The 16653-nt window shown below is 36.4% G+C and overlaps 2 protein-coding genes across 3 annotated transcripts in view; one reads left to right on the plus strand and one right to left on the minus strand.

Moving 5' to 3' along the window:
* Positions 1-1322: 1322 nt before the first annotated feature.
* Positions 1323-2665, minus strand: LOC114350966 (uncharacterized). 2 transcript variants are annotated; one of them, XM_028301972.1, is made up of 2 exons: positions 2179-2665; positions 1323-1512 (listed from the first exon to the last, which is right to left on the minus strand). In XM_028301972.1, exons 1-2 carry the CDS (start codon positions 2597-2599, stop codon positions 1415-1417), a joined length of 519 nt encoding a protein of 172 aa, XP_028157773.1. In that variant the 5' UTR covers positions 2600-2665; the 3' UTR covers positions 1323-1414. The 2 variants fall into 2 exon arrangements, with proteins under 2 accessions (XP_028157773.1, XP_028157774.1); XM_028301973.1 differs by having other exon boundaries at positions 1323-1483; positions 2150-2665.
* Positions 2666-10312: 7647 nt separating this feature from the next.
* Positions 10313-16653, plus strand: part of LOC114350962 (glutamate receptor-interacting protein 1) — a 48799-nt gene continuing 42458 nt past the window's right edge. The window contains exons 1-2 of the mRNA XM_028301968.1: positions 10313-10373; positions 13844-14008. Coding sequence (XP_028157769.1) covers positions 10313-10373; positions 13844-14008 — 226 coding nt within the window. The remainder of the gene's footprint in view (positions 10374-13843; positions 14009-16653) is intronic.

Below are 16653 nucleotides of genomic sequence, written 5' to 3' on the forward strand. Positions count from 1 at the left end.
TAAACATATACATTTATGTAGGGCTGGGGTTCTCAAGAGAAACTTCAGCTTTCAGTTTCGTGAAAATACACCGTTTATTTCTAATAACTTTAGCGGAGCACACCTGCACGTCATGGCAGTTGGGACGAGAGAGAGCTCAGAGAGCGAGCCTCGCACCTTTCATTCAATCCTATCATTCGGTTTATTTTAACGTTTCACTATTTGAACGTTTCAACGAAATTAAAAAATAAAAGTTAAAGTTTGTTTTCTTTTACATTCCTACAACTCGGTCATCCTGCAACTCAATCTGACCTCAGATTGACTACGAATTAGAAAGTGACTCTACATTTCAAAATAACTCTACATTTAGACATGACTCTACATTTCAAAACGACTCTACATTTCAAATTGACTCTACAATCTACATGACTCTACATTTTACATTGACTCTACAATCTACATGACTCTATATTATACATTGCAAAAGGAAAAACTGCATATTTCATCGCACTGCCGCCTTCGAATGAAGTTGAAACCCAGTCACCTGCTTTCAACGGGCCCCAGTATGTTCGCGCTGCTACATCAGCGCCACAACCGGCGACGCTAGCGCCCCCTATTGTAATCAAGCATGCTCCATAGAAAGAGGTCTATGGAGCCGAGAGAATTTTTGTCTATGCGACGACCGCCAACGAAAGCGTCGCTTCCATTTTTTACCGCCAACAAGAAAGGCTTTATTTTCTGTAATGTACCTATAATATTGTTTAAACCTAAGTAAACTCCAATGTTCACCGAAGAATGGCTTCTTATTGAAAAGGCCCCTATTTTCAAGAATCTACAAACTATAATCCTAAGCTCCAACATGGTTATTTGTTAAATTTTAATTTCAGTATTACACATGTAATAATCTAGTTTTAACTCAAGTAAGCTTAAACGTTTTATCAATTCATGTTACTATTGTTAGCTTCAAGTTTAGGTACATTTTTTATTCAATGATTTAACTAAATATACACAAAAGTATACAATATTAAATTTTTTGAAGTCTTTAAAGGATATGTTACATTCGACTTTTGAAGTCTTTAAAAGTTAAGTTTCATTCAACTTTTTGAAGTTTATAAAAGGTAAGTTACATTCAACTTTTTTAAAGTTTATAAGTTTAAGTTACATTTAACTTTTTAAAAGTTTATAAGGTAAGTTTATGAAATTGATATGACACAGAAAATTACATCTTAGGATTGTGTAAACACAATAAAATTAAAGTTATGTTATAGAAGAAATATTAGTACAACAAATAGCATACAGGTTGACATCGTGGAAGTGGCACTCATTGTTAAGAATTTTGAAAAATGCAATTTACTACACCAGGAGGGGTGTCTAAAATAATTATTTCAAAGTGAATAAACTAAAAACAAAATAGTCAGACACAGGTAAAGCGAAGTCAAGGCCACCTCTTCATGTAGTCCACACCAGTTGTAGTTTTTATGGGCCCTTCCTTACCTCTGTCTATTTTTTCCACCTCGTAGCGGTCTTTTCCAAGTAGTNTATGGTTACTTATTCTAGACTTAAGTAAATTTCAGTATTACACAGGTAGTAATCTAGTTCTAACTCAAGTAATTATTATCAAGTAAGCTTAAACGTTTTATCAATTCATGTTACTATTGTTAGCTTCAAGTTTAGGTACATTTTTTATTCAATGATTTAACTAAATATACACAAAAGTATACAATATTAAATTTTTTGAAGTCTTTAAAGGATATGTTACATTCGACTTTTGAAGTCTTTAAAAGTTAAGTTTCATTCAACTTTTTGAAGTTTATAAAAGGTAAGTTACATTCAACTTTTTTAAAGTTTATAAGGTAAGTTTATGAAATTGATATGACACAGAAAATTACATCTTAGGATTGTGTAAACACAATAAAATTAAAGTTATGTTATAGAAGAAATATTAGTACAACAAATAGCATACAGGTTGACATCGTGGAAGTGGCACTCATTGTTAAGAATTTTGAAAAATGCAATTTACTACACCAGGAGGGGTGTCTAAAATAATTATTTCAAAGTGAATAAACTAAAAACAAAATAGTCAGACACAGGTAAAGCGAAGTCAAGGCCACCTCTTCATGTAGTCCACACCAGTTGTAGTTTTTATGGGCCCTTCCTTACCTCTGTCTATTTTTTCCACCTCGTAGCGGTCTTTTCCAAGTAGTTTTACCACTTTATAAGGTCCAAAAAATTTCTGTCTTAGCTTCAAAGCATTTCCAAACTGTGTTCTTTGTATTGCCACTATATCACCTTCGCTATATTTCTGCCCTTCTTTTCTCTTTTTATTGAATGTCTTTCTGTTTTCTTCTTGAATTTTCAGAATCTGTACCTTTGCCTCTTTTCGTAAACTGTCTCTTTTCTCTATAAACTCCTTCCGATGCTCTTCCTCTAGATATTCTAATATTTTCAGATCTTCTTTTAATCTCAACTGAGTTCCAGTAAGTAGTTCGAATGGTGAAGTGTTGATAGATCGCTGGTAAGTACTATTAATTACTCTCTGTAATTGGCTGACATATTTGTACCAGTGTGTGGGTTCTTCTATACACATTTTAGCTAAAGTTGAAATTATAATCTGGTTCATTCTTTCGACTTGACCGTTGCCACGTGGAATTCCTGTCGTGATTGTAATATGTGAGATCTCTTCTTCCTGACANCTAACATTTTGGTAATAAATTTTTAAATTGAATTTAAATATGATAACTCAAAAAATCATGCAAGTAGGTGTATTTATTGTTATTACAATTTATTACAATTATTTTAATGTTTTTAAAAATTCAATATTCTGCACTAGTACAGAAGCATGGTTACTGTCTTTACGAATAAAAATGCGTCCGCCTCGAATCCACACAAACTCATATTGCTTTTCTTTAGCGAATGCCCTAGCAGCGGCATGTAGTTGCTTATTTGAGGGTGACAAATGTTCCGTTACATATATAGGTCGCTTCTCGGAGGCGATTCCTAGGAGGCTGGTATTCAGCATGTTATTCTTGTTTTGTCTGTTGAAAACCTTAACTGCAGCCAACACCTGATCACGCGCACGAGTGCTCGAGAGTTTAACAATAATGTTTCTAGGGCGTTCCGACTCGGAATTTATCTTGGCAACACGGTGGTAGGACACGATGTCTGCGTTGGGTAGCTCACATGATGTGATTTTCAGGAGCTGTTGAAAGGTCGTAAGCAGATTTTCATTTTTGAATTCCGGTACACACTGTATCTCAATATTGCATTCTCTTGATTGCTGCTCAATTTGTGACAATTTAGCGTTTATGCTCGATACCTGGGATTGCAATGTCATATTATCCTTAAGCAACCTTGAAATCGTGGTCACATTATCACTATTGAGTTTGGATTGAGTGTCGTGATGATCCGATAAAAACTGTATAGATTCAATTGCTCCATCCAGGTCAGCCCGCATGGATGAAAACCTGGCTCCAAGATCCAGTACCTCCTTCTGTAGGCTTGACAAGATAGCATTCGACTTGTCAAGGTTGGCCTGCTGACTCTCGAACTGTTTGTTCATATCACATCTCAGACTTCTTATCTCCGCCAAAATAGCATGCTGAGTTGCGTCATAATTCACTTGAGGAGACTGCTCCGGGGTAGAAATATTTTTCTTGTTGTTCCTTGTTTGAATACCAGTGGTGTTAGGCTTTAGCATGCCGCCCATATGACCAGGGCGCACAGGTGAGCTATCGTCGTTATTGCGTCTCGTAACGTTGCTGCAGGAAGGGCACTTCAATTTGGCTAGTTGTTTTGGGTCGATATCAGAAACGCTGCCTTTATTAATACTCAGACACGCTAGGCAGAAAAATGAGGTGCAAGTGTTGCATTTTAAATGTTCGTTGTCGAGTAAACGACTATCACATCCAGCGCAATTCATGGTAGGTAATTTGTGCAAATCCAAACACACAAAAGTCTGCAAGAACGTCTTATTTGTGCGCTGAGTGAGTGCGATCGTCAACAAGCAAGCTTAAGCTCGCGGGAAAAAGGTCCTAAGCGCCGTGAGATCGACGTCGCTTACGCGTAGCAGCCAAACACTTCACTGTATAAAGTTAACGACGGTAACTTTCGGTATGATCGATATTGTTAATTGATTAAAAACCTTCAGGATATTGTTATTCACCTCTGTTAACACACATTTTGGACACAATATGCACTGGTTCACACTTTACAGTTAAAATCTTTAAGTAAACGTAAGATTTAACAGCTCAAAACTTAATTGTTTGTGTAAGCAAAATAATAAACGTTCCGTACCGCACGGTGGCAGGCGGCGAAAAAAATATTAGTAGGAAGTGGGAAGATAGAAGGCATTACATAAGTAGGTACTTATTTAACTATTTATATTGTTAATTATTGGTTTAAAATCCTACGATAAGCACTAATCGAGCTTGAAAACCCATAATCGATTTGGGAATTAAAATACCAAAAACCATGCACTTATACATTCTCTCTTAATGACTTGTCCAAATGCATTAAGCCATAGAGAAAGACCACCGGAATTTGAAATACAGGATGTCTGGATAATTCGTGATTGTTTGACAGTAACGTCGCTTTTAAGAGTGATTCTAACGAGTCTATATCGAAAACGAATATACTATGCTAGATGCTTCTATTAGGCAGAGTATTAAGATTCGGAACTGAAAATTTTTCTTTTCCTGAAATTCTTTATTATTAAATCAAATAAAAATCCATATAATTGCTTGATAAGCTTCTACTTACTCATATTGATTCTGTAATCTAGCGTTTAACACTGGTTTACGGTATTGAGTAGTAGTAAGTAGATTATTTACTATTAATGTGGAAATTGCGCGAAAATATTTGTAGTTACTTAACATGTCGATGTCCTGTAATACAAAAAACTTTACCCATCCTGCTACATTCACCTTAACTCAAGTGCGTTGAAGTAGAGTTCCGTTGTAATTAATTGATTAAATTATTATTGAGTTAAATATTTTATTCCATAACTTACAAAGAAGCGTAGTCATTACGAAATCGCGATAATAACATTAAAAAGATAATGTAGAGTTACCTTATTAGAGTAGAGGGAGTGTTAACGATGTTTATTTAATTTATTTTTTATTTTAACTACTTAAACTTACCTAACAATGCAGTTAAAATCTGTTTTCGGGCATTGCCTCTACTTTTTCGTGCCGAATCGTTCATTTTGAGCTCAAAAAGTAAATATTTATATTTCACAGAATTACTCCCGTATTACGAATACTTTATAAACACACTTTGAGGTTATATTTCACGTTGATTCTTACAACTCGATTTGAAATCCACAAATACACGTTCACATTATGTAATAACCGCTTTTACAAGTATTTTATGTCATGGTTCACAAGTTTTCCACTTTTCATTGATTATTGTTTTTACGAAACGCACCGTTCGAAACCACCGACTGAACTGACGAATGCGAGTTNCAGCTTGTCGATATGATCGTCAATCACTGGCAATGGATGTTCGTCTTTGACCATCTTTTGGTTTATCTTCCGGTAATCTACGCAGACTCTTATTTTCCCGTCTTTCTTCTTCACTATCACAAGAGGACTAGCATACTCCGAATAGCTTGGTCGAATAATACCTTTTGTTAGCCATTCATCAATCTGCTCTTTCACCAATGCTTCTTCGGTCAAAGCCAATCTTCGTGGTCTTTGTGAAACTGGGATGTCATCTTTCAACACTATCTTCAACTTGATTGGTGCTTCTTTCACTTTCAGTGGTTTGTAACTGTCGATAATCTCTTGGATAACTGGGATTTCACTCTGTTCTTCGCAGCTAGAAAACATACACATCTGATATGAACTGTCATAAAACTGTGGCCTAACCTCAACTTCGCCTCTGTCAACAATGACTATTGTGTTTACTAAAAATGGTTGACCTAAAATAACCTGATATGGAATTACCTCTGTGGGAATCACGTGAAAAGAAACATGATACTTGTGACCATCGATAACTAAACTAGCTGTAAACTTACCAAATGAGTGCACCTTACACGATCCCAATCCTATGAGAGACATTTTCTCTCCTTCGAAATCTGAAACATGACATTTTATGTTATTAAACAGTTTGACACTGATTAAATTTAAATCACTGCCCGTATCCACTAAACACTTTACCTCGTGACCGCATAATTTCGCATTTTTAATTGATTTATTGTGGAAAACATCGCAATTGTTTATGTTCATGACACTACGCCGATCTTGACACTGAATGAGTGAAGAACCGCTTGAGTAATCTGACGTTGACGTTGACATTGACGTTTCTCGGGTCATCATTCGGTCAGCGTCGTTCGTTGACATTGACGTTTCTCGATTCGTCATTCGGTCATCGGAAATACGACTTGCTTCATTCGCTGCGTCAGCGCCACCTAGCGTCGTCCGATCGAAGCCGTGAACGAACATCGATTTTCGTTCGGTCTTTGTTCCGCTTGTCGATGGATGACTCACCTCCGCGCTCGACGACCGTTTGCACTCTGCTCCAATATGGCCGTATGAATTGCAACGAAAGCATTTGACGCCTCTCGTGCAATTACTCGACAAATGTCCACACTCGCCGCACTTGTAGCATCGTGGCTGCACTTTTGATGTTACAGGATATATCACTTTCGCAGGTTTCGGTCTTGAATCGCGTCTTGTAGCATCTTGCTTTTTTGTCTTTTGCTTGAACGCCTCGTAAAGTGTAATTTTCTCTTTAAGTACTGGATACGTCGTCACGNACAAATAGTCTACATAATTTTTGCTACGGCTGGAAATTGGCAAATACAGGGTTGTCTCAGTAAAGTAACATAGATCTGCTGTTAAACAAACATTACAAAGTAAATGACAAATAACTTATGAGTATTTTTAAACTTATAATGAACAGAAATTTAAATTCTAGTAGGTAAGTAGGTTAAATTATTTTTAAAGAGCGTTTCTTCATTGCGCGCATTCTCATAATATTTCATAAAAATTCTTCCTACAGCATAATTATAAATTAAATAAAATATTATGTAATTCTGCTTACATCTTGATAATAATATGCTATAAAGTTTCATATTATACATACTCCAATTTCTGCTTGACCCAAAAGCATAACCTTCTATATTTTCTGTTTCCATACAGTAAAACATTTAACAGATTCAGACAAGTCAGACAGCAAGGCGTCAGTGTCCCATTCTCACTCTTATCACGTCCCCAGATTGGGACACCCCCTATTGAATATAACTGGGCAAGTTTACTCTTGTTTGTGTACTTGTACAGACGACGGCACAAATATAGCATCCTGTGTAGTCACTATAAGTGCGATTTTCCTTTTAAAATGTATGGTGGACTGTACTTGTTGTACCCCCTATTACTGAGTTAGACAAAACTACACGCTTCGTTGTTTTGCTGATATTATACTTATGAAGTTTAGCAACAGTCTAGTATGTTGAAAAACAATACTTATTATAATATGTATAGAGACCACAGTGTGAAGCTTGATCTGCCGTCCAAACATACGGGTATTGTTAAAGTTTCGCCCCCATTCTGCGTTGAACTTGTAGTTTAATGTAGAATCGATGCAGTATAGCCAGCTGTGTTTGGAAGTTCCTAAACGATATAAAACCTCCATACAAATATAAAAAAAGTTAAAGCTGTGTTATTTTAATACGAACAAGTTAGATGTTGGCCACGCGACACTGGCCACGAAGAAAACTACATTCTTTTTTCGACTACCAATATCGATTTTCTTTTGTTTTTCTTGAGCTCTTGTCTCTTGAATTTTCACGTCTTGATTGTTTTTTTTATTACAATAAAATTGTAAATATAATGATTTATTTCACAGTTTGTTTTATCCGTATATTTTAACAAGTAGGTATAATTAATTCTGCAACTACCACGAAGCACGTAGCACAAGATTTAGGCGCATCGAGGAATTAAAAAGCAGGTAATTTTAACAAATAATATTTCATCTACCATTTTCTACGCACTACATGATTGCATAAAGTTTTACACTCATGTATTCGAATAGAATGTTATTTACATTTTAATTAGAACGCTCGTACCTATTTGATTTATGAATTTTCATTTTGTAAATGAAAATTCAAAACTTTTCACAGGTAACTTTTACACACACGAGTAACTAGTTCAAAACTCCCAATAGAGCTCAAAACATATACAAACTCTATTAATTATCCAAACATTGTAAAAGCTGTAGCAATTTGGGAACAGGTTTAATTAAAAAAGTCAGACGTGCGTGCGAACCCGGCGCTAGGTAGAGTTCCAAACGTACATGGACATAGAAATTGGTAATTTATATTGTTTGTACACGCACTAGTGTACAAAGATAGAATGTAACACTAGTCGCTATGTACAGAACATCACAATTTTTTTTTGTTAAATTTCACGCAAATAAATATTTATTAGTTAATCTTTAATGAAATGCCATGCCATGGGTTTGACGGTTGCTTTCATTTTTGTGTCACGCTATGGGTAACTATTATTCTGATAAAAATGCAAAAGATTTTATGAGCTTAACGTTATGTTTAATTATTGTTTGCCAGAACTGAAAAGGTACAACAAATAACAACAAATAGAAAACTAATAACCGCTCCCATGCATTATTAACTTACCAATACTCCAAAGAACTTAATAATTACCCTAATTACCTAACTTGCCACATTTTTCTTTTAGATTTTGTCACGAAGTACAGTACAGTACAGTACAGAACGAAGTTTGGTACAGTCGACATTACACCAAACTTTTTTTTTTTGTTGACAAAATTGCACAAATTCAAACTATTTACGTGTACTTACCTTGACGTGACTTCGTCTATACTTGTTATAGGTACTTTATACTCTCAATATTTTATTTAAAAATATTCGCAGCCTCAACCACGTGGCGTCGTATTTCACTCCCTCAAGTATTTGAATTTCAAAACGAAATACCCTTCCTTGGCTCTACCTTTTTTACATAAGAAACTTCTGGACCAGAAATTTAGGTCGAGGATTAGGATTTTTACTATTATTCATGTAAAAAGCGGTAGCGGATCCTGATTGATGGGTTTTCTATTCTGGCTCGGACTGTACTTAACAGTCAGCTAGAATTTATGAACTGCCATAGACGTCTGTGGTCTAAATATTAGGTACCTACCTAAAAATTGCCCCTTTGGTAATATTTTTATTGCAAAATTATTACAGCTCATGTCACTTCTGATGGTCTTCTGAAACTGTTTCCTATCTTAGAAGCTTTTGTTAAATTAAAATTGTTATAAAATCCCGCCATAATCGTTGAGACAAAAAGTATTACAGTATTGTTTTAAGACCAGTTAAGTATCCACCAGTATAAGGGGTCAACTTGACAAACAGTATTCAGTAACAGTTAGATATTCTTCTTATTACTGGAATTTAAGGTACATTTTCCAAGCACCTGTCCTTCTGACAGTATCGTACCATCGCTAGCCATAACTCTCGAAAACCTTTGGATCCATTGCATAAATTCCCGCGTCCATGGCTTTGATATAATGGCGTCACGTCCCGAACCAAGTATCTTCAATATTCCTAGCATTTAGTAGCATTTTTCAATTCCCTGGCCTTCTAACAGTATCCTACCATCACCATAACTCCCGAAAGCATTTGGATCCATTGCATAAATTCCCGCATCCACAGGCTAATGGTTCGCCCTGATGGCGTCGCGTCCCGGACCGAGGCGTCCATATTTCACGGCAAGAACTAAATAAAAAACGTTCATAACACCCGATCCATTATTCACGGAAGCTGCGCAGGTGTAAATCAAGCGGAGCGAGCGCCGTTATGATAAGTAATCTGGCGTATTTGTGAGCTGAATGTATGTTGGGTAGGAGAACAAGACGTTTTGTGAGCGGGAAATAGGCTGAGGTTGCATTTACTATAGCGTAAAAATGACGTAATACGTTTGCCGTAACAATTCGTCCTTTTAAACACGACTTGGTTCCAAACAAGCTGTAATCAAACACCCTTAGACTAGGCGCAGACCACCGATTCTTAGTTGGCCGATAATTTCGGCCCGATTTTAATTTGTATGAAGAATCGGCCAAATCAAATCGGTGTAATATGCGCACTTCCATACATGCCCATACTGATCAACTGCCCGACTAAACTATCGGCCGACGAAATATCGATGGTCTGCGCCTAGGCTTACTTTGGGCGGGTGGTCACCTTACGCCACTGCACTGATGTGTTCTGTTTGACCAATAAACGACACGTTGCAAACATTTCCTATGACAGTTGGTAGATCTAAATTGCATAACTTACTTTTTATTTTTCAACAAAATCACATAGGCCATAAAAGTCGCAATGACGCCACAACGTTTACTCTCGAATTGTAATTTGTCACTGGACAAAGCGGGGCCCATTGGTAATAGATTACACATATTGGAAATTCAGCTTTTTGACGCTAACATTTGAACGGGTCTTTATATTTCCCATCGTCTTTTATCTCAGCTATACATGAGTTAGCATACCAAAGCAACGCGTGTAACGGCTTACAGATTTCGTACCAATCTCGTACAATGGGAAAACTTTCAGGCATTTATACCCTTATGTCTGTTGAAATAAAGCTTCGTGTGGAGCGTTGATTACTGTATGGCTGAATAAACGGGCTGGGAGATGGATCCGAAACTCAAATATATTAGTCCGAATGAATATGCACAATAACATTCCGTAGAAAGTAAATGTTTTCAGAACTGTTTACGAAAAGCCCCATTATTATTTTTCTGCATTCATTCAATATGTACTTTTTATTGAGCAGATAGAAAGTTAATTCACGATTTAGCTGTAAAGAGCAATTAACATGTTTGATTATAAAATTAAGTAAAACCAAACACCCCGATTAGGTATCAAGCACTAAGGTTAGCTTAAAATTACTTAGCTTTATGTCATTTCAAGCCTCTTAAGAAAACTGCAAAGCTTTTCTAATGATATAATTTCAATATTTTCCCATATTTTGCAAGAAATTGTATTTTTATGGTTTATGTGAGTACGACGCTATATCATTTTTAATTAGTGATAAAAACAGCCTAGTTTTTGTCCAAGAAATAGTATTCTCTTGGCGATTTACCAAAACTAGAGAATAGCAAAAATGTGACAACATGATATAATTTTATGTGCTTTTTCTTTTTTTGTCTGCAGTTTTGTTTATTAGTCTCATTGGAGTATATTCGTGGAAGCAACAAAAATTCTCTTAAGCTGTCAAAACACAATAAAATAATCTTTTTTTTACACATTATTATTCGATACAACAAATATCACAATCCCAATTTTCTTTCCTTACCCAAAACGTACCTAAGCATCCACAGATGAACAAATGCTCTCCGTATATACAGACAAAAAGATTGATCGTCCATTAGTAGCTCAGCCGGGACGGGACATTAGTCAGCGCAATAATGAGCAGACTAACTGGGACATACATCCGAAACTAGTCAATAATGCTGAATCGGATTCATTATAACGTAAAAGAAATGCGTAACGATGTCCTCTTCTTCTTTTCAATAAGAATAAGGCTGAGTTCCGCAACTTTATTTTAACCGTAACTATAACGATAACCGGAGGCAACCCAGCTTTACTAACAGTACACTACAAAGGTTAGGCATACGTTGCATTTTGTAAATCAAGCGATAAATTACCTACCTACCATCCCTTAACAGTACAAATACTTAGCTAACGGGCACGGTCTTTATATGAAAATCAATGGCCTTTTAAGTACTTTGTTTACCTAAAATAATTCTAAGAGTAGGCGCACACCGTTGATTTTTAGTTGGCCGATAGTTGTGCCCGATTTTAAATTGTATGAAGAATCGTCCAAATCGAATCGGCGTAGTGTGCGCACTCCCATACATGCCCATACTGATCAACTGCCCGACTAAACTATCGGCCGACGAAAAATCAACGGTGTGCGCCTACTCTTAATTACGCCACTGCTAGCATACTTGTTAATACATACTTATAGACCATCTAGGCACTGTGCTGTCGAATCTTCCGTATTTTTTGTAAGTTTACATGGTAGGTAAATACAATAAAATTAACAATTTCTGTAATGAAAACAGTTACATTAATCCAAAATTCGTACACGCAGTAAAATTTTCTTGACTACACTTACTTTTCACTTGGTTTGAAAATGCAGTTTCCATAGCAATGTAGTCGGAAAGTATGGTGCGAGCCACATAAATCAATGTTAGCAACGCCGGCACTATTTCTAGGCCAGTGGTCTTCAAACTGCGTGACGCCACCCCCTGGGTTGCTGTTGCATTGTATCTTCATAAAGCATGCGTGAATTTGGAACGAGAAACAAAATTATTGCGCGTTGTTCCAAACGAACCACAGAGCATGGAATCGCCGGCCATGCTCTGTGAAACGAACCAAGCATTTACCAACGTAGGCATGACAAAAAAATGTGTAATTTTGTAGGTCTTTCAGCATTAATCCTAATTTAATTTAATTTTGATGGCCGTTTGCCATAAATACATAATACATATTTCTGCCTCTTGACCGAGTTAAGGGTCTCACTAATCCCCCGAATGGTTCAATATGATTTTTGAGGGGGACTACTGATACCGCAACTTTAGTTCAAATTACCAGCAAGTTTGGAAACCACTGACATAGGGAAACCCCTAACTAACCCGGAACACGCAAACCGATATTTTACAAGCCGTTCCTTTCCTTCGTTCTCTTATGCGCTCCAAACTACACTTCATTATGTTACATTACTTGTAATAGGTCAAAGAATAACTGCTTATATGCGTGGGCGGCTAATGTGGGGCGCGGTGAAATAACTAGCTTTTAAACTAAGTATTACCATAGAAAAAATTGTATTTACTCTGATATTACGTAGGTAGGTCCCTATTTAACATGACTGAAACAAATAAACAAAGAAAAACGATACTTAAGCACTTAGTTCTTAGGAATAAAAACCAAAAAAAAATACCGAACAGTTTTAAGGAAAGCGTTGATGTAACCGCTAAATGTATCGGTCGATATAGCGTAGGTAAGTGACCATACTTATTTCAAATAAAGTTTTTAAATTATCTACCTAATTGGGTTCGTCATTTTGTATCCGTTATACTATTCCAAATCCAGAACCATATCCAATGTAATTTGCTATTGAACTCACACATACCTATCACATGAAAATTAAAGCTTAGAGGTTTTAAAAATCAAGCCAACAAAGATAATTAAAAGTAAACGTTCCTAGAAACATTTCAATAATAGTTTTGTATTCTAGGAATTTGCTAGTTTAATGCGCTACATTGTAACCAATAGTGTTCCATTATGCAGATTTTAATTTGTGAAAATCTGTGTTAAAATCCAACTGCAGTATCAGCGACATTAAATAAATTGGTGAAGGCAGAGGACGCCGCTAAACCAACATCTGGATACTGTTTGTTTTGTTCAGAAACGCGAAAATTTCCCGTTCCTTGGAGAGATTTGTTACTGGCTGTACATTGTTACTTTATTAAGTATCTAGCTTGAGAAACTGTACCTATCCAACGTTTTGAACAACATCGTTGTGACTGTGTTAGGATTGATTAACAAATTATAATTTAAATAAATTAACTATGCATTGTTAATATTGATTTTGGCTTTTTAGAACCACAGATTTTACTAATGTGCCATATGAATTTTTTACTTTATTTATTTTATTTTATTTACAATCACTTACAATCTCGTAGCCCCTCCAGTTGAGCTAAGTATCCCAAACCTCCAGCCCTTCATTAATGCTTGCGTAAGCATTCACCTAAATAGTCCAGCGGCATCAGTTGACGGGAGTCGAACTACTTGTCTTGTGTACTATGAGAAATTATACTTACATCAAAATACCTTTTGTTTCAGGATCAGAAGCAGAACCAGTATGGAAGCTCCAAGACCCTGGCTTCGACCAGGGTTACGGGTCGGAACGGTCTCCAGAAGATGACTACGTGCCACCGATAGCTCCAGCGATCTCATTGGAAGCCTACGAGGCCGAACTTCGGACTGTCTACCCTTTTATAAATGATGGTAAGTCTTAAGATAAGTAAGGACGACTCACAATATACATAGAAATCACCAATACGTCTATGAAATGAACACGTCTTCAAACACCTGGAAAGGTCGTGATATGAGCACTGCATGAGTCGCCACACCCCATTTAAACAGTCTTTGTCAAAAAAGATCTCCAAGGTAATTTATTTTTACATACATTAAAACAAAAGTGCTAAGTGCCCTTCCGCTTTTTTGATTGGGCCAAATAATAATTTCACTCTCAATGCTGCTGACAGTTGCACATCTTCTAATGAGTCAAGACTCAGTGAGTCAAGACTCAGTGAGTGAGTCAAGACTCAGTGAGTGATTCAAGAATCAGTCAGTGGTAGGGATAAGACGTATAGAGACGCTTCTTAAAAGCCTGATTTCAAAAAGTTATTAGCTTAAATAACGCTACATCAGAATGGCGATAGTGAAAAATTCAATCACTAAACAAATATGTGTCAAACTCTCCTAACGGATCGCTTCACTTTAACCCTCAACTCCTCTAATCCAATAAGGATAATAAATCGAATTTATCCCGTTGATCAATACGAAAGGCTGACAGCAGTTATCAATTATTCTCCCGATCGATACTAACAAGATCATAATACACAACAACACCTACTAATTTACTTCACTCTCAAGGGTATTAGATAATATATTTAGCTTTTAGCCCCCGTACCAAGAAATAGATGGTACCAAAGCCTTGTCGTTAACTTCTTTATAAACAACAAATAATATTGGAATGGAGATAGTATTGGTACTAGGTCAGTTTGATCAATAAAGAACTAGTCGCCTAGAAAAGTTTGTTTTACCACGCAAACAGCAAGGTCGATACTGATGCAAGATAACAATGTTTTACCTATAACGTCGTCCGTGGACCGTACCATCCTAAACTGCATCTTACTTAACATCAGGTGCAATTGTGGTCAAATACCTGCCTTGTNTACAAGACGACAGAGAAGCAAGAAATTCTCGTTTACCACCCTACTTACCACATTTTTGATGTTCATGACCTTCATATCAAGTTCACATGGCTTGGTGAACATAACCAAGTTCAAGGATACTCAAGGACTATACTTCGACAAGTTATCCAACATGCAGTTGATTAAAGACGAATGGAAACTCGTGACATACTTTGATATGGAACCATATTGGCAAGGAACACAAGCCTTAGAAAAGTACTTACAAACATTAGAAAAATCATGCGGAGTGATAACAAGGGAACAAGTTCAATGTAGTGCAATAACCCTACAACTGCGTCATCAGTTTACGGAACTCGAGTACTATAATCACCTGTTAGTAAATCAGCAAATTCGAGCTCGTGCTAAGCACGCGAGGCGCACGCGACGCGGCTTTATCAATGCAATTGGAAACCTAGCCGGCGACCTGTTTGGCGTATTAGATGACCGCTTCGCAAAACAATATGAACAAGATATCAAGTTACTGCGTGAGAACCAGAAACATTTATTGAATTTATGGAAAAATCAGACTTCCATAGTAGAAGCAGAAAACAATCTTTTAAAGAGGACTGAAGATTTGATGAATCAGCAACACAAGACTGCAAATCAACATATTATAACATTAGAAAAAGCCATGGATGATCTGANCAGCAAGATCGATACTGATGCAAGATAACAATGTTTTACCTATAACGTCGTCCGTGGACCGTACCATACTAAACTGCATCTTACTTAACATCAGGTGCAATTGTGGTCAAATACCTACCTGCCTTGTTATCCATAAAAAAAACTTTTCGAAACTACATAAGTACAGTCTTCTTAGACATTTATTAACGTATTTGCGTGTACTACTGAATTTATTCGGTTTAATCCTTCAGCGGATTCGTTAATTACTATAATTAAAGTCATAAAAATTCACATAGAAATGGCTCGACGTCTTGCAATCAACGGTGCATTAAAACTAAAAGTGGCATACATAAAATGCACTGCACATTCGCCTTACTTCGCAGTTCTCATTACTCTAAGTACTGGAATTCATACGTGTACTTGGTATGGAATTAATATAAGTTGGTACGGCCGTCCCATGGTGGGTCGTGTGTTTACCTGTGGTGTGCAGTAGTGAGACCATACATTAAATTGTATTACGGACAATATTATTCTCACTCGTTTCAGATGAAGTACATTTTTGTATTGATGATGAGGTGATTATTTAAGTTCTGTTTAGCTTTGTATTCCTACTATATTTTAGATTGAAGTTTAAACTTCACTTTTCCTGTCACTGAAAACAATATGTTTCTATTGGCTTCCTTTTACAGGATATAAGTAAAGTCATTGATTCTACAGCCTTTTGAATTAATCAATTTTTGTATGACCGTTGTCACGTTTTAATCCAGTCGAATGTCAAGTTGTAACACTACTAGATATTCCGAAGCATAGTAAATTTTTTTAAATGCACATTATTTCAAAGTTCATTTAGAAATCTTCACGTTCCATATTTTTGTTGAACTCCTTATAATCCCGAATGCTTTGTGATGCCTGGTCACCAGACACACAACACACTGTCGCTGTGTTTGAACTACTTTATACTCGCAAGAAGCTTACACCAGCTCTATAATGTAGCTGCTTTATAGTAACGCACCTGGGACCTGGTTTACAGCTGTAGCGAGCATACCTGAA

This window comes from Ostrinia furnacalis, unplaced genomic scaffold (assembly GCF_004193835.3).
Source record: "Ostrinia furnacalis isolate ACB-3 unplaced genomic scaffold, ASM419383v2 OfSCF1040, whole genome shotgun sequence".
Lineage (NCBI taxonomy): Eukaryota > Metazoa > Arthropoda > Insecta > Lepidoptera > Crambidae > Ostrinia > Ostrinia furnacalis.